The following is a 22,047-nucleotide window of genomic DNA, read 5'->3' on the forward strand; positions in this document are numbered from 1 at the left end:
AGAAAGCATGAAGAGGAGCAGAGAGATATGTAGAACAAGGATAGGTATGGAAATTCTTGCCAAATAGGAGTAAAATCCCCTGGTATTGGGAAATCTTAATACTGTATGGGTTCAATATTGCAACAGGTGCTGCGCCCTATATCAATATATTTACTGAAACCTTTAAGACAAACAAAATTCTAACTAAAATGAAGATTCCACAAAAAGCTAGATTATACATAGAGGCCACATTCTAGTATGCTTCCTGATGGACTCCTCAACCACATATTAAAGCCTTTATCCACTACAAAGCTGAGCAGAGTGCTAGTAGGAATACTAAATGAAGACTAGATGAGTCAGTCACAATCTTTATTTTGTTTTCCACAAGAACAATAATCTTCTAATATTTTATCCCTTTGCCATCACTGAAATGATCGGGCAGAAAAATAATCAGGAAATATAAATACAAAGCAATATGGGACAACTGAAATGCACCAAACATAGGCAGCTATGGAAGCCAGAACCTGATAATGCAAAAATGAGTACTCTCATTAGTGTCAGCATGTGAGTACTGTAATAAAGGGGAAGCTAAGTTAACATTTGATCACAGACATTAATTGTCAAGAATCGTAGTGGAATTGCACTTTTATAGAGACAGTCATCAGGTCCACTGGATGTGCGTACTTGTGTAGGTTCAGTGCTTCTGCAGCTCTTTCATTCTGTTGAGTGCGCTACCAGCTTGGAACCACTCAATCTGAGTCTCATTGAAGGTGTGGTTCAGAACAATTGTTTCTTGGCTCCCGTTAGGATGCTTAATGATGCATTTCAGGGGCTATGAAGGAAAGGAGAGAAATTAGAAGTCTAGGACTACGTAGGTTAAGCATCTCAGCTTGTTCCGCCAGACTGCTAAAGGCGCCATTTATCAGTTACTCTGGTCTAAAAATGCATTTGATTTTTCTTCCAGTTTTCCCCCCCAGCCGAATTAAGTCTAAGAGGTGAGATACCCAGATCTTTTGTTTTAAAAGACTATCCATTCAGCTAACATAATTCACAACTCAGGTCTACATAAAACATGACTTGCCTACTTATTTGTATTGCAGATCATGTATCCAGTTAACATTAGCTAGAAGTTATGGGTAAAGATCCGAGCTCAAACGCAAGAATTCTATGCAAAAGACCCAAAAATCTGTCCCAAAATAAACTATGCATTTTCCAGATAAGACTTTATTTTAAAGCATTTATGAACTGCTGGATATTTCATAATCTCTAAGTGGTATGCAAAACTACAACAGTAAAACAGTGTCAATAGAACAAAAAGCAAAACAGCAAACATAGCATTATAAATACAGAATTTGGTAATATAAGAGTTCAGTCTTATGGGTCAGGGAAAGTCAGGGCAAAAAGGTCTGTCTTTACAAGATTTTACACTTTGATCTGCAGCAAAATATTTGCACCATTTTATGGGAAAAGAAGAAGCTGGAACCATAAGCACAGCAAAACACTTGGATATTGTACAAAGTAAAGAAGTCCATCCATTCAATGTAGCCAAGATTCCAGATTTCTAATACAGTTGTACCTTGTTTTGCGGCCAGGATCTGTTCCGGAGCCCCAGCCGCTGGCCAAAAAGGACGCAGGGCAAAGCACCGCGTCTGCACATGCGCACGGAGCGGTTTGCGCTTCTGCACATGCGCGAGTGGCAAACCCACAAATAACCCATTCCGGTACTTCTGGGTTTGCCACTGACGTTTGCCAGAATGGACACTAGACAAGGCGGATGTTCGCGGAGGTATTACTGTATATTGCTTGTTCAGGTGCCTCTGAGAAATCCAGAATATCTGAACTGCATTTTTTTAAAAAATTATAAGTTCTTTAGAAATTGATCTACTCAAGTGGAACAATAGCCCTGATATATACAGCTGTCTACTACAAATATGCAGCAGAAAAGCAGGGAGAGGAAGGACTTGCTGAGAAACTGTGGCCATTACCTTTCCAGGAGCAAAATCTTTCAGACCCACAATACTGAGCTTGTCCACAGGGTGGATCTTGTCATAATCAGCTGGATCAGCAAAGGTTAGTGGCAGGAGGCCTTGCTTCTTCAGATTGGTTTCTATTAAGAACATTGGACTTAAACAGTCAGTAGAACACTTTTAAGACACATTCTAGCAGCCTGTTGCAAGAAGTAACTGAATGGTTTTTCAATGTAGCCTATATTTCATCTACAGAAGCAGTAACAGATATCCTAGCAAGCAAAATTATTAAATGTGACTGAAGAAACAAAGGGAAGCAAGTCTCTATATCCCAAAGGCAAATCATTTAAGATTTTCAACTGGAACTGTTCACCCGCTTGCATGCACTACTCCAGCTTTCTAAATGTGCAGCCAATAGAAATAGTTTTGTTACTTTAACATGCCACTGACACATGAACAGTTTTCCAGGGAGAAGGTATACAGAAGAAATTTTAGTCTAAAGGCCTAGGATTATAGTTTGAGGAGTTTACACCAGAATAAGGAACTCCCTGAATTGGGGACCATTTCTTTACAACAAAATAACCATGGAAGGGTCCTCTTTCCCCTTAATATGTGTACTGTACACAATTATCTGCAATGAGAGTTCAACAAAATAGACAGAATATAAGAAAATTAACTTCTATATTGTTGGATTCCATACATGAGATCAGTGAACACAGAAGGTACCATTAGCCATTTGGATATAAGCATTTAGAGGTCCAAATCTGTTACCAAATGCCATAAAAAGTAGATGACTCAGAGCATGATTAAAACAGAAGCACACTGTGTTGTAGCATCCAACATTTTGCATTTCAACAGTAATAATAAACTATAGCAAGCTGCAAAAACAGGTAAAATGCTACTACTTATAATTTAACTCAATACTTCAACACAAAATTAGTAACCCCCTATTGTCTGGCACCCATTATCCACTTTCAGTGTTCTGAGTTGTGCTGGCAGTCTACCATATGGGATTCAGCCCATTCCTTTTTAGACAAAACCATAACTAGAAAACTAGCTAGATCATACATAATCCTATGGGTCTGGTTTGTCAGCAAGAAGTCCAGTACATCCTATCCTCACGGTCCCTTTCTCCCCGTACCACTTTGCTATTAAATTTTGTTTAGGGCAGCTACAAAGACAGAGATGCCACACTACATGCTCCAGGGTTTCCACAGCTGGCTGTTCACAGCGACACCAGCTTTCCTCCAGCGAATCCCTCTGAGCTGTCCTGATGTAACTAAAGCACAAAAACTAATCTGATTACTCTCCACTTTGGACATGTAAGTTTTGATATATATGGTGGGAGGATCTTGAGTACAACGGAGGTGATACACATTTACAGAAAACCACTAGTGCATAGATGTGGATCTAAGCATGTATGCACCCACAAGTTCCTAAGGGAGCAAATGTTTGGATTTGGATGAAAACCCAACCATGTGTATAACCTCCGTATCACTTCAGTTGGCTCTATAAAAAGTGAGGTTCTCACCATGAATCCTGGCAAAGCTCTTGACAATGATGGCTCTTCCTCCAAGATGCCGTGGTTCCAGTGCTGCATGTTCCCGACTTGAGCCTTCACCGTAGTTTTCATCCCCAACTACTACCCAGTTAATACCTTCTTTCTGTGAACAAAGCAGATGCACACCCACAAAACCTTTAGTACTCAGAAGGAGATAAACTACCACCTGACATTTAGAAAACATCTGAAGGCAGCCCTGTTTAGGGAAGTTTTTAATGTGTGACATTTTAATGTATTTTAATCTTTGTTGGAAGCCGCCCAGAGTGGCTGGGGAAACCCAGCCGGATGGGTGGGGTACAAATAATAAATTATTATTATATTATTATACCCTATACCCTCCCTCTTAAAGGAGACTCCTCTCCTTCCTTTCATGGGATCCTTATTACAGGACAGTTGATGGTAGTTTGGCCCTGGATATAACTGTACGACTGTGAGTTCTGACTAAAGCGGCTGGAGTCCTTGGCTCCGGAGCATCCTCTAGTGTCTAGAAATGGAACAGCAGCCTTTTTTACACAACATTGTGCCTGAAACACAGTACAGTGGTACCTCGTGTTAAGAACTTAATTCATTCGGGAGGTCCGTTCTTATCCTGAAACTGTTCTTAACCTGAGGTACCGCTTTAGCTAATGGCACCTCCTCCTGCTGCTGCGCTGCTGCCATGTGATTTCTGTTCTCATCCTGAAGCAAAGTTCTTAACCCGAGGTACTATATCTGGGTTAGCGGAGTCTGTAACCTGAAGCATCTGTAACCCAAGGTACCACCTTAGCTGCAGTATATGGTGGCTTTTATATAATTGCAGGACAGTTGAGAGGAGATTTTATTCCTGCTTTATGGTGTTTAAAGTGCAGAAATGCATTTTGAGAAGGAAGCAATACTATTTGTGAGAATGTGGCTAGGAACTATTCACCTCCATACCCCCGCGGTGCTTAGAGAAGTCTCACCTTGTAGTAACGGGCTGTGTCAGGAACAGCTCCAAACTCCTGGGTTAATGCGTTCCTCACTGTGTTGGCCTTATCGTTCTCAATATTTATGGCTCCAATCAGCAGGTTGTTTGAAATGTTGTCCAGATGGCCACGGAATTTGAGCCAGGGGCCTGCTGCTGAAATGTGGTCAGTGGTACACTTACCTTTCACCTGGAATACAAGTTAAGAGAAACTCAGTATAAAGGATGAGCATTTTGACAACATGAGGCATGTTTCTGTTCAAGGGCTTCAAAATGTTTATATGTAATGAATGACATTTAACACCTTACAGTTTTCTTTTGGTGGGGAGCCCATTGTTTCTCTATATACAAGCACAGAACTCTGGGCTTGAAGTCCAATCAGAAATGTGAAGAGGCTGTTCCAACCCATCCACTTTCTGGGCTGTTTACTGATAAGTTACTATCTGTATATATCCTATCCTTCTGTCTTAAACATGCACCCGCCACCCTATGAGACAAGAGAAGGCTACATGGCAGCAACTGTATTGTAAAAGCAGTCTACCAGTTTAGGAGGTTGGATCTGCTGCCGGTGGGCTTTGATCCCTGCAAACGTAAATCCTGGATCAAGAAGTAGCATATTTAAAGTTTATAGGATTAGAAGTAAAACACCTTAACTATGCAGAGTTTCTAAGTCAGAGTCAGGTGCAAACGTGAGGCAGAGCTTTTGGCTTGTAGTACTTACTGACTTCACTCTGCAGCAAAACTCTCAATGCCTGGATTCCCATCACCTTTCATGTTATTTATGAAATGTGCAAAATTCAACCTCTAACCCGAGATCTAAAGCAATTGTGAATCATATTACTTAAATATTTTAAAACTGCACTTTCATATAAAATATTGCAAGGTGGTATGCAACTTAAGAACAGAATGAGACAATAAAAAACACATCAGTACAAGCGGCTTAGCAAAGAATCTCACATTTGAAAGGCATGCCTGAATAATAGCTTTCAGAAGATGCCTGAAAGCAAGCGTGACTCTTACTGAACCTCTACTGCTAGGGGGTTCCACAGGACAGTGTGTGCTGCACTATAGGTTTGGTCTCCAGCAGAGGCTAGCTGAACTTCAGGGGTATGTGGGACCACCAAACTGCCCAATCGGAAGACCTTGGTCACCATCAGAAACCAGACGGTCCTTTAAGGTATTTGAAGGCAAAGTTGTTTAGGGCTTTGTGGCTTAACACAACCTGCCTGGCTGCAAATTGGTAACCAGTGCAGCTATCTCAGCATCAAGCGACATGTTGCCAAGCAGCCTGGTCCTGTCAGCAGCCTGGCTGCTGCCTTCTGTGTTAGTATCCAACTAAGTTCTAATCGGAACAGACTCATTGAAATTAAGGGACCTAGTTCATGGTCATTATTTTCAAGGGTTCAACTCTGAGTAGAACTAACACTGAATACAACCCTATAGGATCAAAAGGAGATATGTTTTTTTATTCAGATTTGTTTTAAGTTATATAGAAGACCGCCACAAGCTTTGGGGTTTCCAATTCCCCAATTTAGTACAGTATTCTTAGCATCCTTTGATTTTCATGCCAATGTGGAGATTCCATATGTTTAATCCCGTCCATACCCAACTTACTAAACTTTTGTCTAGATCTTCCATTAAAAGCTACTTTAAAGCTCATAATCACAAGCGATTAGCTGAAAATTATCAGTGGAACTTACCCTTGAATACTGTGGTTATGAGTCATAGTGCTTGTGATATAAAGTTCAAGGACCCACCTTATAAATTATGGGCTGTGAGTTGCCAGGATCATTTAGATATGTAACACAATTACATTTTTAAAAAAATCTTCCAGTAAAAGCTCTACTGTTTAAATCTACCCTGAAGACTGATTCCGCTGGTAGGAAATTTAGGCATCACACATTGTTGGCATCTGTCTGTCCTGAGAGACAAAGGTGTATGCCTCCGGGGTGAAGCCAAACTGCTGTGTTAGCAGCTCCGAGGTGACCTCCCCGGGGTGCAAGCCTAGGCAGTGTGTATGGAGATCTGCAGCACAAGAATACCTCAGAACATCCCTGAAGTGTGTGACACTGGACCCTTGGAAGCAGGCATTCCCAATTCCAGCTGTGAGTGGACAATTAATAGTTCCCATCCCTATACCCAGGCTCTCCCCCCCTCCTTACTTTTATGAGAATCAACATGTCTTCAAGATCCTTGCCATTCCATTTGTCAAAGGGCTCAAGGAGCTGCAAGCGCTGACTAGTGGGGCTCACATCCACATGCTGGCTGCTGCCATCCTTGGGGGGATGCTGATAGGTGTCCTGTCCTGGATCAAATTCCTGAAGGAAATTATTATTAAAACCAAAGGGATGTAAGGAGGAAGCCAACCTTATCCAGAAGAGAAAAAAACCCAAATTCATAGTGTTCGTGCAAGGCCACATATTTTGTATTTCAGGATCACAAAGAAAGGGTATCTCAAGGAATTCCCCCATCAGTCATCTCTCTGCTCGGCCATCTTCAGATGTTCCTTGAATCATGTGATCTTCCCTAGTTTCAACTCTTTTCTGCCATCACTGTTGACTGCCTGCTCCCACCTCCCACATCTATCTCACTCAGATAAGACAACGGTCTCTGTCCAGTGGGATTACTACTCATGTTCTGCACAGCACCTTAAGAGCAGGTTTGACAAGAAGTGGGAAGATTACCAGTTTGGGCAGCTCGTCAGCATCGGGTGGCACAAGTTTGAACTTCTTTCCATCAGAACCTGTCAGGAAGTCTACCTCCGGGTTAAATTTCAGGGTGCCGGCGAGTGCTAGAGCGGTTACAATCTGAAAAAAGTATCTGTTATGGGTCAAATCAAATCAAACTTTATTTGCATAGCCGACAGGCCATAGCATCAAAAGGGCAAACAGCAACAAAAATACATTACAAATATGATTACCAATAAAACCTATTAAACCTATTAAAACCCATGGTAAAAGCTGGGTTAATCTGTTATGGGTAAGATTCCCTAAATTTCAAGCTATTCTGTCTGTCCTTCTAAAAATTTCAATCTAATTTTTTTTTACCATAATTCAGACGTCTCACAAGGAAATACTTGTTGGGGAAAGCCTACTATTAGCATGAAATGTGAGGATACAAGGAAGACTTATCTGCTCAACATTGAAAGCAACCCTGACTAAACCGTGTAATCTCCTCACCTTAATTTCAAGTGAACAACTATTTGTAGTCTCATTTAGGTTTTAAAGCACAAGGAAGCTATCCACAATTCTTATACTTCTCCCTGGAGCTTTCAAAGGCCCACTTATCCTTTTCCCAAAGGAAATGCAGCAGATCCAGTTTCTGATGCCTACCTCTCCCCTTGTAGAATAAACCTGATGCATACTATACCTCTGGTGAAGTTACAAAAGCATGCGTTTCTGGGTTGGCATCATTGCGACCAGTGAAATTTCTGTTGTAGGAGGTAACAATTGTATTCTTTTCTCCCTTTTTCGTATCCTTTCTGCAGAGTCAAGCAAAAGAGAAAGGCTTGTCAAGATCTACAGGAAATGTGAGACCTGAAGCTATGAACAGCTAGCTGTTCACTGCCCATGTGCAAAGTTTTGTATTGCTCTGCAACCAGCGTTCTCAAAGCTGTGCTGAAAAGCAATTTAAAACATCTTCCCACTAACCAGTTCATTTGAGATCTGGGAGAACAATCTCTGCTTGAAAGTTTTTGCTTTATCTGCATCAATGCACTCATTTCATTTCCAATGCAAAAGAATTAGTTTCTTATGGGAAATCAGTAAAATGCATTCCCTCTTACCGGTCCCACTGGCCTATGCATGGCCCGCAAGCATTGGCAAGAACCACTCCACCAACATCACGCAGGATTTTCGACTGAAGAAGGTAAAGAACAGAATTAGCCAATAGAAAACTACGCGGCGGTCTTCATCTTAACTCTTCAGGAGGCATATCTGGCCATGATGCGCCATCACAAGAGTACTCACATAGCCATCCCTCTCAATGGTGGCCCGGATCTGCTCTGATCCAGGTGTGATGGTGAACTGAGACTTGCACTTCACCCCGTGAGCAAGCGCTTGCTTTGCCACAGCGGCAGAGCGCCCCATGTCCTCATAGCTGGAGTTGGTGCAGCTACCAATCAGACCTGTGCACATGAAAAGGAAAAGTCAGTAACAGACCTCCAAATGTTTAATCTCATCCACAAGACCTGTTAAAAAAGAAAAAGAAATTAAAGAAATGTGTAACATATCAGTACAGTATTATTATTTTGCCAGAGATTTCCAAGCTAGGCTCTCTGCTTAACCTCTAGTATCTCAGAGCAAGGCTTAAAGAGAAAAACAGCCGGCTTCCCCCTGAAATTAAATTTGAGAGTAAAATAGCTCAAGCATGCTCCTTAAAGGAAGAAAGGAACAAGACTCCTAGTGGGATACTGAATGTTCATGTTTACAGAACAGGTTTGTCACAAGAGTTTCAGGGGTTCTGCATCTAGACCACAGCCAATGAGGACCTTCAAGCTCTGTTACAGTCCCAACACGCAAGACTGGAGCTACCTGTACACTTGATAGACAGAGCATTCCTTCCAGGAACTGGCTTGATACTTATGAAGAGCACGCTTAGAGGCAGCTGAAGTAATGTTACCTCAGTTGTCAAGGTGGAGAGAAAAGCTACGGTACCTGGAGAATCATTAGCAAGGGAAAAGTGCTACTCACCAACTCTGATATCTACTGGCCAGCCCTTCTTTTCGGCAACAGCACCAACTTCTTCTACAGTGTGTGCCAGATCTGGAGTGAAGGGCCCATTGATCAGGGGCTTCAGCTTCAGGAAGGGGAAAAAATGTCACAAGTAGTTGAGAAAGTTCTGAATAATCACCACTACATTGCAAGAACACGGTTTTTATACACAATGGCAAGACAGGATTTTTTCATGAAAAAGAAGCACTTTAAAATGTTTGTTCTTAAATAGGCACTTTTAGTTGAGAAGAGAAATCTAAATATAGGAAGAATGGACCATGAAGAGCAGAATAAATGAAAAATTTAAGTCTAGGCTAGATTTTAGAAGTGAAAAGGTCAGCAAGATATGCAGTTTCCTTATTTCAAGTTTCTACAATAACTTACTTGTCTTGTTTCCAAGTCAATACAGTGGTACCTCGGGTTACGAACACGATCCGTTCCGGGACGCAGTTCTTAACCCAAAATGGTCGTAACCCGAAGTCCCATTTTGCGCATGCGCAAAGCACAATTTCTGCGCACGTCGCTTCTGCACAGAACGTGCGCACGGTGAAAATACTTCTGGGTTTGCGGAGTTCGTAACCCGAGGTATGACTGTATTGCCTATTGATATACAGACTAAACTTTAGAAAGGAATTACAGTGGTGCCTCGCTAGACGAAATTAATTCGTTCCACGGGTCAATTCGTGTAACGAATTTTTCGTCTAGCGAGTCCCGGTTTTCCATAGGAATGCATTGAAACTTAATCAATGCGTTCCTATGGGCTCCGGGGGACTGGCGGCGGGGAAGGCAGGCAGGCAGGCGCTTGCTCTCTTGCCTGCCTGCCTGCCTTCCCCACCGCCTGTCACACGAAGATCGGTGGGCGCTGCTTGCCGGGGCTTGTCAACCCCGGCAAACAGCGCCCACCGATCTTCGGATCTGTGTTGTGTGACAGGCGGGGTGGGGGGGGAACCAGAGGATCGTTCCTCCGCCTTTTCCCCGCCCCGCCTGTCACACGAAGATTGGCGGGCGCTGCTTGCGGGGCTTGTCAACCCCTGCAAACAGCGCCCGCCGATCTTCGGCTCTGTCCCCTGATGCGATACGGCTCAGGGAAGCAGGCAGGGAGACGGCAACAGCGCGCAGCTTCCCGGGCTGTTGCCATCTCCCTGCCTGCTTCCCCGAGCTAAGCGCCTGGGGGACGGAGCCGAATAGCGTGGGGGGGGGGGGCTTTTCACTGTTTGCCTTCCCCAAGCTAAGGGGGAGGCAAATGGCGAAAAGCCCCCGCCACGCCGCAATTCGGCTCCGGGACTGGCTTGGCGGTGGCAGGAAGAAGGGGAGGAATTCCTGCCTGCCTTCCCCAAGCAGCGCCCGCCGATCCCCGATGTGTCGGGCGGGATGGGGGGGAAGCAGAGGAAAGATCCTGCGCTCCCCCCCCATCCCGCCTGTCACACAGCGGGGATCCTATGGGGCTTGAGAAGGGGAAGCCAAGGGGAAGGCAGGTGGCAAAAAGCCCTGGCAATTTCTCGCTACACGGCAGACTTTGCAGTCGGAGGTTCATTTTTCTATGGCCACGCTTCGCAAGACGAAGCGGTAGCCATAGAAAACCTCGTCGTCTTACGAGGCAACCTCTGATTGCAAAATCCATTCGTCTAGCGAAAAATTAGTCTTACAGGGCATTCGTTAAGCGAGGCACCACTGTATGTCAAATCTCTTGAGCAATGTTTAGCATTTGAATATATCATTTAAAATGCCCTTGTTAGGTCCCCTACATGAACTGTTTCTTTAAAAATAAGTGTATCCTACCTCGTTGAGGTTAATTTCAATCAACTGGTCATAAGGACATCCAGGATCTGGCTTCAAGTGCTCTTGGAATTCATCTGCCAAATTAGCAATCGCTGAAATCAGAGAGGGAGAAAGCTGAACGCAGAGGTCAAGAAGAGATACAGTAAACCAAAAGGCAGTCAGCAGTAAAGAACAGGTCCCTAGACTGGGCTCTCCAAGCCTGGACTGATATTAATTATTCACCATATTTTGTACATTTAACTTATGTAAAGAGATTAAAGTTATATACATTTATACACATTGCATATTAATTTGGAAATCTATACACTCGTACCCAATTTTTACTATTTTTAGCTTTACAGTGTTCTCGAAGCTACTACCGTAACATGAGTTTGACCAAACTGCGGGAGGCAGTGGAAGACAGGAATGCTTGGTGTGCTCTGGTCCATGGGGTCACAAAGAGTCAGCCACGACTAAACGAATAAACAACACACCCAATTTTGCATTTTGGTTCATCATTTGAGGTTGGGCTTTGTATTTCCTTATTTTGGGTAACTTGAATGAAACAAGCTTCATGAAGCTTTTCCACAACATAGAACTATAGTTTGATCTGAGATCCCCAGTGTGGTTGTAACCCTTGGACACACCTCTCAGTAGCCAACAAGACCCCTTGTCCTCCCCCCCCTTTTAAATTTAAGTTGTGGACTTTTCTGGAGCTATTTGGTTGGGAGAGGGTTGCCTATTTTGGGGGAGGGTTTTCCTATTTTTTATCTGTTTAGGGGACTGTAGATGTTGTGCTTGTTTGGGGGGATGGGATTCTAAGCATTTTCCTTCTGTAAAATGTGCCTCCAGGCCCAAAAGGGTTGGGGATAAGGACATTTCCATTCTCCTCATGCCGGAGGCAGCACACAAACCAGGTATATGTTATGGTTTATTTCCAATAATCTGAACGAGCCTTTTCCAACCTGGTGCCGTCCAGATGTTGTTGGACTACAATTTCCATCATCCCTGATCATTGTTCATGCTGGCTGGGACTGGTGGGAGATTTAGTTCACCAACAGCTGGAGGGCATAAGGTTGGAGTTTGTAGTTCTGAGTTGTGGTTTATAAAACTGGCACAGTTATGTCTTAATCAACAATGAAGCCAATTCATTCTAGTTACATTAACTTAAGAGTATTGTAACTGCATAGCATAAGTTACCTTCTACAGGATCCCTGAGTAGTTCATGTTTGCCTAAAACAAACATGAACTGAGGAAAGGACACACGCTGCAACTCTGCACCAGGTTAAACGACATGACACAGTTCTATTCTCTTTCTCCCCACCCCATTCTCAATAGCCTACCATCTCTTTTCAGTTAAACAATTTAAGGGAGCAACCCTTTGAAATCATGATTTGCTTTACCCCATTAATTCATGGAATGAATGTCTTCTAGAGCTTCATTTCCTTAGGTATTTCCCAGAAGTCCTCTTGGCTTTGCAATATGTTGGAAATTAAAATCCATTTAATTAGAATAAGAGACAAATAGCCAGCAAATGAAAGATGTAATTTAACACAAGGCAGAACAGTGAAGGAAAAATGCCTTCCGTTTTGTATGACCCCTTGACATCTTTCCACAAATTCTTACCTGCTCGTCCAGTCTTGGACAAGTATGTTTTCATCCGGTTATTGTAAGGGAAGACTGAAGTGGTGGCACCAATCTCTGCTCCCATATTGCAGATAGTTGCCATTCCTGTGGTTGAAAGAAGTTATCCAAACCACAAGTGAGATTCGAACCAAAGTAATTAAAGCCATTCGCAAGTCAGTATACTGAGCTATTACAGTCCACCATTTTACTTACGAGTTTATAAACAGCCAAAAGCCAGATATTACTGCTCGATGGATAGGAAAATCTCTCTTAAAAAGAGAGATGTGCTATGCAGTAAAAACCTAGATAGTTTGATTAATACACTACTTGTACTGCAATCCCTGTTTTTTCCAAGAAAACAAGTCACATTTTACTACCAATAACCGTTAAAAAACATATTCTATAGATTTACATGTATTTTTAGTACAGGACCCAGGTAGTGACCAAACACAACCACCCGTGTACCACTTCTAGACAGCACCTCTTTGGGCATGATGACTTGAATTTACAGAAAAGCAAGTCTCACTTGAGCCACTTGGAGCCATCAGTCCTATTCAACTGCCACTCCTGGCTAGGGCTGGGCGATATCTGGTTTTCAACATTGCGATATATCACAGCTAAACACCACAATATTTCAGTAGATCACGATATCTGAAATAAGGCTGGAGCTATGTAGAGGTGAACATGGCAATGTCCTGGCAACTGCTACTACTTATGGGTCTAATTCTAAAACTGATACAGTAAATGTTTACTTACGTTTAACATATTGTTACAACTGCTATGTTATAATATTACTGCACTGATAATGTTTAAATTAGGGACTAATACACAGATTCTTCTGCCTCACACTGCTGATCTACTAAGCCAATAGCTGCTTGTCACGTTCCAATTCCGCTCCCAAAGACCAACAATTTCTTTCCATCCTCAGTCACTGATCTGACCATTACCACCAGTTTCCAAACCTTCATGGTCCAAAATTTCCTAGCTCTAAGGTGCTTTCCCCCTACCTGTGCAAGAGATGGAGTCAACACCAGGCCCATGATACTCTATAATAGCTCCTGTGCCACCTTTCACAGTAAGTATGCCAGCCACTTTCAGGATCACATCTTTAGGAGAGCTCCAGCCAGACAGCGAACCTGTCAGTTTTACACCAATTACCTGAAGAACCAAATAAAATGAGTTAGCAGAAAGAGTCACTTCCAAAAATAAGTATGCAGATTCAGTTTCTCACATGGCTGTTTACTAATATCCTTATTGCAAATATAAGAGAGACTCTTGGAGCAGAGATTCACATTCCTTATCTGCTATTAAGCTAAGGTATGCTTAACTAAAGTCAGTGGCATCAGCGTATCCTCCAAGCTGCAAGAATAAGAAAAGGGGAAGAGTGGAAATTCAGAGCTTCCACTTGCAAGCAATAGATATACATTTACACCAGCATGTTTTGATATTGTAAAATCCCCCCTTTTTTTTCTTTAGAAATAACCCTCTTGTTCACCTATCCCAACTGTCTGCATGGAGGCAATGTTTATATGCTCCACTGTCTCACCTTTGGGCACTTGAGCTCCCAGGGGATTCCCGCCATGACATCAACTGCATCAGCTCCACCAACTCCAATGCAGATTGCACCCAAGCCACCACCATTGGGGGTATGGGAATCTGTGCCAATAAGCATAACACCAGGATAGGAATAGTTCTCCAGGATGATCTGGGAAAGAGGGAGAGATTTATGTAGACAAATTCAGCAGGACTCTAAGGTGATGTAATAACTACCAAAATGGTTTGGAAGCTTTTCTAGTGCTAAAGCAGATTCAGAAGGGTCAATCAGTTTGGGCTTGCTATGAGTCATGCTCATCAGGGTAGGGAAGAAAGAAGCCATCAGTAAGGGACACAAGAGGAGCTTGCTGACGCAATCATATGAATTTAAAGGCTTCCATCTGCTTAAGTTTCCCCTTGAACTCCTGCTCTCTAAAAATTCATACTTAATTATAAGAATACCAATAGCTCAAAAAATACTATGACCAGTTAACCTCAAGGTCAAATCTAATAGGATATATTAAAGCCCTCTCTAACAGGCCAAAGGAAAATTAATGTTACATTAAAAGAGTGAGTGAGTTCTGGCACAGAAAATGCCACAGTTTAACTGTGGAGAGCACAAATCCATTGCTGCCCCTTCTCAAGTCCCTGCTTTCAACAATGAATTTCAGCAGGGGGAAAACATGCAAGTGACATGGTGCAGTGTCCAACTCTGCAAGTCTAACCTGTCAACTGTCTCTTAAATTTGCTACTACAAGGGAACAAACACTGGATTTTGGAGACCCCCCCCCAAAAAAAACCCTTCCAATGGTGTTCTAGAAAACAAAATATCAAATTACAGTACACTCTGATCAGCATGACCTTGAATGGACAGCTGGAAAATCTGTCCAGAGCAGCACACATTAGTCACCCTGCAGGACCACAAGTCCAAAAAGAAGAGAACCTGCAAGTTCTTCTCATATGAAAGATTGAAAATGGCCCACACAAAGGATGTCACAAAGTACAGAGAGTTATTTCTCAAGAAGGAGGGGATGGGCTATGCCTAGGCATCTCCGGGTAGAGCAGGGAAATACCTCTGCCTGAAACTCTGGAGAGTCACTGCCAGTCAAGGTGGCCAGTATTGAGCTGGACAGACCAACGGTCTAAAACAATGCAAGTCCGCCTCCTATGTTCCTAAACCATATGTACTAAAGATCTGTTCTTGATGCTAAGGAAGAAAGAGTTTACCTGATGAATGATTCCTGATCCAGGTTTCCAGAAACCCACTCCATACTTGGCAGCTGCTGTGGCTAGGAAGGTGTATACTTCTTGATTAATGTCCTGTTTATACACAGACAAAAATGAAGTGTATCTGTAAAGATCTTGGTATGGTTTCTACCCCAAATAGTTAAGAGGCCAGCCACCCCACTCTTCACCTTAATTCCTTGATTTTACTCTGTACAGAGATTAGATTTTGAGAATGACATCCCAGTCAGATACCAAGCAGTTAGGTCTTTATTTAATTTGCTGGTTGCAACTTACAATAAGATATAATTTTCCTAGGCATATGTCGACAAGCAGGATAAATAACCAAATCCTGTCTGTTGTGTTCTTTAAAAAAGTCTGCATCCAGAGATTAATTGTATAGCTTGCATGAGTTGTATACAAATCTATTCAGTTTTCTTTTCTTTTTTGTACAGTAATAGCAAAGGACAAATATAAACAATTGTATACAAATTGACTCTTTTCCAAACACTGCACACTCTTCCTGCAGAAAACATATATATATATATGTCTGTACATTCTTCTGAGACGCATGCAAAATGAGATGCTGTGTACATCCCACCAATGTAATAGGCTGAGCCAATTAAAACATAAAAACCACGCCAAAGATTATAATGCATGAAGGATGATTTTCTCCGCAAATGCTGCAGTGGTCTGTTTCTATGAATCAAGAGGGCACATTTGTTACATTATTCAACCTGACATGCAACAGTCCAAATGCAGAACAAATTTTAAAAATCACTGCGTGCTCGTGCTTTTTTGGTTACTCTCCAGATATTTCTTTGCTGACTTAACGAGCAAAAAGATTGTTGAGCTGGAACATTTCAAACCCAAGAAATCACACGAGGTACCTTTATCATAACTACAACAGTGTCTACTACAGGAGTATTGCTCTAAGTCCTACTGTTTTGGAAACTAAGGTAAACATTTCAGAGGAAGAAGTGACAAGATGGAAAGTTATTTTAAAAGGCAAGAGTGGAAAATATTAAAATATGCAGGATCCTCATGGCTTGCTAGGGTCTATGAAGGTTTTCCCTGTATTTTACAGGCTTACCTTTCATTAGTTTAATGGCAGTTTAGAGGCTCTTGCTCTGTACCACCACATCCGTTTAGTCCTAACTTCTATTTTAGATGCAACCTCATGCAAAGTGGTTGCTAGGTCTGAAACGGGAATTCTGGCAGTGACTGCTAATAAGACTGCAGCATTGCGACCCATAGGTCAAAAAGAAAGAGGGGTGTTCTGAAATTTCACATATTGATTTAAACAAACCAATTAAGTGGCTGCAAGCTTCCAGTAAATAAAATGCTTGTGTAAAATATAAATAAATGACCTTTGCTCTTTGGAGATCTTTCTCGCCACCCAACTGAGCTTCAATAAGGTGATCACAGTGGATGGTTGAGGGCACTGCCACTCTGGGCAACCCGCTGCTGATGAACTGCAACATGGCCATCTGGGCAGTGGCATCCTGCATGGCTACACGGTCTGGCCGCAGACGCAGATATGTCTTGCCCCTCTCAATATCCTGCTTGGCAGGATCGTCTAAGTGGCCATATACAATCTTCTCTGACAGGGTAAGGGGACGGTCCAATCTGTTGGGAAGGAAACAGGGAAATTTATGTCTTCAGCTCCTTCATTTTAACCACGTCACATATTTCAAAATGTTAACATGAGACTCTTAAAGGTCCTGTCTGCAGTGCCAGGGTAGGGAAACTATGGTCCTCCAGAAAGGTAGGGTTCCATCAGTCCTAGCCAGTGTTGGCAATGGTAAAAAATGATGTGAGTTGTAGTCCCAACAACTACTTGAGGGCCAGAAGTTCTCCACCCCTATTGTAGCTCATTACTTTATCCCAGTTCCATCACAGGTGAAGGCTCATTGTCAGGTTCTACACGCAAGTATGTCACTAGAGGAAAGAGCTTCAGGAGCTAATGGCCAGAAATAGTCAGTCCTGATGCTGCATACACTCTAATGTTAGAGCTAACAAAGGAATGTTAGAGCTAACAAGAGGAATTTGTGTTCCAGAAGATTCAGGGCATGACGGAAAGCAAAGAATCCTGTGGCCCACAGCTGCTTGCTCAACCAGGGTTTAAAAAGCAGGAATGTTATACCAGAACTGAATCCTAACTGTTCTATTTAGCTTCTTTATTTCTCATTTGAGATGTTTCCCCTTTTGTAAAATAAATACAAATTTGTATGACTTTCGAAACAGTTTTTCACTCAGTTTTTCATATGGGTTAAAATATCAACTAGTTAATGATAACAGCTTGCATGAATTGATTAGGTTTCCTAGATGCTACAGTTTGGGTGGAATGACTTATGGGATCTATGGCGATAATCACCTCACAGTTCTGAAGGCGAGAGCGCTTAATGGTCATTTTTGCTTTGATCCTAAAAGCTTCGCAGCCAGGACTACTCATGAGGAACCAGTTAATGCAATTATTTTCATACTCAGATTGGTTACCAAAAACTTGGAAGATGCAAAAATGACTATCCATAACAGAAAGTATTTCTAGAAGCTTTATATTTTTAAATATATGCCCCCCACAACAGAATTCCACAAGTTCACTCATCACTTTAGAGTGCTCAGTTAAAATGGCAGCATTTAAACGAAGTAATAGAAATAAGCAAACACTTATTAAAATAACCTGTGCATTTAAGACCACTTTAAGCCTAAATATTTTCTGATATTTTTAACTGAACCAGTTTTAAGGAAAAGGGGAAAGAAACTGAAATTTAAAAAACTTTGCCACCACATGCATTCAAGCCTCAATACATGAAAGCTGTCCAGAAATATTCCGTATTCCACTACCACTACAAGATCTTGCATACAAATGTATTTTTGTAATAACTACTTTCCTCCCAGCCAATTCCATTTAATAAGACATTTTTCATGCTCAACTCTTACCTTTTCCGGACAATGTTGATGTTTTTCTCAAGCTTTTCATAGTTCACATATTCACTGGGTTCAAACTGACTCATGGCCACTTTGGCCCTCTGGCACAGGACACGAGAGGCATGGTACCTCCGAACACCTTTACTCAAGGCTTGCTGAAATAAACAGACAAGGGAGTGCTTAGCTGTCACCATCAATGAAATGTAGACCTTACAATGAGAAATATGGGAAATATTTGTAATAGCTCCAGCACATATATTAAGTAAAATAGAAACATCGTCACCCGACCCCACTCCCACCCATCTTTCCCCCATCTACCTCTTTTCCCCTTTTCTTCCCAATGTCTCAACAAATGAAACTGATTTGTAAATATGTTACGAGAGACATTGCACATATTTTTGTAAATCAAGAAAATCTTTAATAAAATAAATAAATACTGCTTTTAATCTTAAAATGCAACCCAAAACTTCACAGATTTTTCAGTCCTCACAGCAGTCTTTCAGAGTTGGTCTTGAAAGCCTCATTCCATTGTCAGCTTATCGGTGTGCAATCTCTCCTACTTGAAGTTAGCATATACCTCTCAAAACTCTGACACAGCTGTTCCTTTTCCAATTCTATTTTCTGCTGGCCACCACTTCCAGCAAGTATCTTGATTCTTAAATAAAATTGGAATTGTCCAGAACAGAAATGCTTTCCCTCACTCTGCTACTATACACAGTATACTTCTGACTGTGTAGTACAGTCACAATACAGCTAGCTTCAAGCAGCTTCCCAATACTTTTAAAGGGAACTCTACAGGCAGCAACCATTTTAGAAATGTCCAATTGATGCACAATCACTGAGACACAGGTTCTTTTGAGCTTATATGTGCTCTGCCGATGTGCATGGATTCTAGGAATTGAACCCCCATGTGACATAGTCGCAGCCTGTATCCATTAACAGTATAAGTGTGCTCATTGATGATCTACCACTTGATATGCATCTTCAGCAGCAGGGTTTATACTTGATTAGCAGCTGATGCACCAAACAGCCAGAAGATGCAGCACAAGTTCCTCCCCCAGGACCGACTGTTCAGAAGTAGCATTCCGTTGCTCGGTCCCAGCTCCTGCCAACCTAGCAGTTCGAAAGCACATCAAAGTGCAAGTAGATAAATAGGTACTGCTACAGCGGGAAGGTAAACGGCGTTTCCGTGCGCTGCTCTGGTTCGCCAGAAGCGGCTTTGTCATGCTGGCCACATGACCTGGAAGCTGTACAGGCTGTACAGATATCATACAGGCTGGTATTAGCAACCAGCTCCCAATAATGTGAGATGAGCGCCACAACCCCAGAGTCAGTTATGACTGGACCTAATGGTCAGGGGTCCCTTTACCTTTAATCACAGAGTGTGCTCCCTCCATACAACCTTACTCAATGTAAGTGACTAAGGGATAAATTGAGTGGGGGGAAACAAAGCATCACTGTGCAGGGAGCTAGTTTTGGTAAAGAAAATAACTGTTTTCAGTATGCTGCATATTGGGTCTTCAGTGTCCCTAACAAGACCTGACTTTATCAATGGAAGATATTGAAAGATACTGTTTCAGGGAAAACATTCAACATATGTGGATTGGGCAACGTTCTTTATTATGGTCAAGCAAGCAGACTTTTCAACAAGTAGAGATAATGAAGAGGGCTATATGAAGTAGGGTGCCGAGAAATCAATTTCTCCCACTTATACTTGGGGAAAATGTAAGGCAGGTATCATACAGGCTGGTATTAGCAACAGTATCTCTTGAGTCTTCAGAACCCATCAACAAGCACCATTAAGGCCCCAATGTAAGTATTCCCTTACGCACATAGTATCTCTTTCATAAACCCACAGTTCAAAGTGTTGGTGCTGACCTTTAAAGCCCTAAATGGTCCTCGGTCCAGTATACCTGAAGGAGCGTCTCCACCTCCACCTCCATCATTCTGCCCAGACACTGAGGTCCAGCACCGAGGGCCTTCTGGCGGTTCCCTCATTGCGAGAAGCCAAGTTGCAGGGAACTAGACAGAGGACCTTCTTGGTAGTGGTGCCCACCCTGTGGAACACCCTCCCATCAGATGTCAAAGAGAAAAACAGCAACCAGATATTTAGAAGACATCTGAAGGCAGCCCTGTTTAGGGAGGCTTTTAATGTTTAATAGATCACTGTGTTTTATTTTTCTGTTGGAAGCCGCCCAGAGCGGGGTATAAATAATAAATTATTATTAATTATTAATTATTATTATTATTATTATTATTAGCCAGCAATCTTAGCTTCAAGTTCATCCTGTCTGCAGTGTTGGTGTCCATCTTGGCTGTGAGTCATGGAAGACCTGCGCCCTGCCTTGCAGGCCTTTACCCACCTGGCCTGGGAGGGCAGGACCCTGACTGATTCCAGCTACAAAAGTTGAGAATGCTGAACAGACTCTTGGACTGGGGTACTATTTAGGGGGTTTTGTTGAGTGGAGTTGCTGCTGTAATCAACTTTTTTGTATCTTTATTTTAAATATTATTATTTATGTGGAAATTGTTTAATTTGTTCACGAGCTTTTGGAATTTATTGTTTGTGTCTACTTTTGTTATGCTTGTGATTATGTATTTTTTATGTTGCAAACCGTCCTGCACATGGTTTGAACTACAGAAAGGCAGCATACAAAAGTTATGCATGTCCATCTCATGCCTAAGCCTCAGCTATTTGGTTGATTGAAACAAACCAATTTTTTTAAAACAAAAAGGTATTACAAAACATTACAAAAAGTAACAATACAGTACATCTAACATTTACAGCTCGACTATTTGGTGCATACGTTTTACAGCAAATTGTCTACATTTTTACTCAGAAGGAAACCCCATGGAGTGTCTCGCCCAAATAAGAGTGTATACAGGATTGTAGGACTAGAGAGGTTAAGTCCTACCTACCCAAAAGAAGTTCTGTGCATAATTTGTAGCGTAAAATTTGGGGAACCATTTGTGTGAAACAAGCCACAGGAAAGAGGCCTATTGCTGAGAAGTGAATTCCTATGCCACCTACCTTGTGTAGGTTGTAAAAATTCATCTGTCAGTACGACTGCATGCATATCGGTACAATGCGTCGTTTATAAATGCCGAGTGTGGAGGGAAGCCAGCGGCGGTGCAGAACCCCGGTAACCTTGCCCTCACCTTGAGTTCGTGAGTGGGGCCCCACCAGCCCCGGAGACAGCACGAAGCCATCGCTAGTGCACATGGGATGGCATGCCAGGGCTTTCTACGGTACTGCCAAGCAAACATCCCTCCTCGCTTGCAGGGCGTCACAGGCAGAACCGGCATGGGGGACACATTGACCTACAACGTGGAAGCGGAATGCCGAGCCCGAAGAGCGGCGAGGGGCGCGCAGGCCTCAACCCCCACTACCGACTCCGCGAGCTACACTCAGCTTCTACCGCTTGCTCTGCCCATAACCGAGTCTACGGGTATCAGACTCACCTGTAACCGACTGACTAGGACACAGTACGGCGCCATTTTGTTCACTGACAAAGATGAAGTCGCCGAGCGATAGCGTCACACGGGGCTTTTAAAGGACGTGCCTCATAGGCGGGGCCTAAGCCGTGCCCATCAAGTCTTCTTTTAAAGCTCGGACGTCGTTTCCTGGAAGCGGGCATGTGGGGAAAAAGTACTTCCGGAGGCGTGACTTCTCCACAGGAAACCGGTTTTCTCGTCAATCATAGCACATAGCACACAGTGATGAGAAATACAGAGAAGTCCACCTTTAAAAAATTGGAAATTTCCGGGTTTACGTGGGAATACGTATTCTGTCCCGCTACAAGAGTACAGAAA

The 22,047-nt window shown here is 42.5% G+C and overlaps 1 protein-coding gene across 2 annotated transcripts; it reads right to left on the reverse strand.

Moving 5' to 3' along the window:
* Positions 1 to 334: 334 nt before the first annotated feature.
* Positions 335 to 21,854, reverse strand: ACO2 (aconitase 2). Of its 2 annotated transcripts, XM_060279792.1 has the most exons (19): positions 21,697 to 21,731; positions 20,113 to 20,291; positions 18,247 to 18,389; positions 16,674 to 16,932; positions 15,307 to 15,399; positions 14,093 to 14,251; positions 13,554 to 13,704; positions 12,547 to 12,651; positions 10,942 to 11,033; positions 9,142 to 9,247; positions 8,419 to 8,576; positions 8,235 to 8,308; positions 7,820 to 7,931; positions 7,135 to 7,257; positions 6,613 to 6,768; positions 4,449 to 4,640; positions 3,478 to 3,610; positions 1,965 to 2,086; positions 335 to 811 (listed from the first exon to the last, which is right to left on the reverse strand). In XM_060279792.1, exons 2-19 carry the CDS (start codon positions 20,230 to 20,232, stop codon positions 674 to 676), a joined length of 2,436 nt encoding a protein of 811 aa, XP_060135775.1. In that variant the 5' UTR covers positions 20,233 to 20,291; positions 21,697 to 21,731; the 3' UTR covers positions 335 to 673. The 2 variants fall into 2 exon arrangements, with proteins under 2 accessions (XP_060135775.1, XP_034983373.1); XM_035127482.1 differs by lacking the exon at positions 20,113 to 20,291 and having other exon boundaries at positions 21,697 to 21,854.
* Between the last annotated feature and the right edge of the window lie 193 nt (positions 21,855 to 22,047).

This window comes from Zootoca vivipara, chromosome 10 (assembly GCF_963506605.1).
Source record: "Zootoca vivipara chromosome 10, rZooViv1.1, whole genome shotgun sequence".
Classification (NCBI taxonomy): domain Eukaryota; kingdom Metazoa; phylum Chordata; class Lepidosauria; order Squamata; family Lacertidae; genus Zootoca; species Zootoca vivipara.

Coding starts and splice junctions, on each gene's coding strand:
- ACO2 (XM_060279792.1), bottom strand. CDS start 20,232: ATGAGGGAACCGCCAGAAGGCCCTCGGTGCTGGACCTCAGTGTCTGGG. Junction 13,705..14,092: donor GGGAGCTCAAGTGCCCAAAG/GTGAGACAGTGG, acceptor TTGGTTCTTCAG/GTAATTGGTGTAAAACTGAC. Junction 9,248..10,941: donor TTGAAATTAACCTCAACGAG/GTAGGATACACT, acceptor CCCTTCCTGAAG/CTGAAGCCCCTGATCAATGG.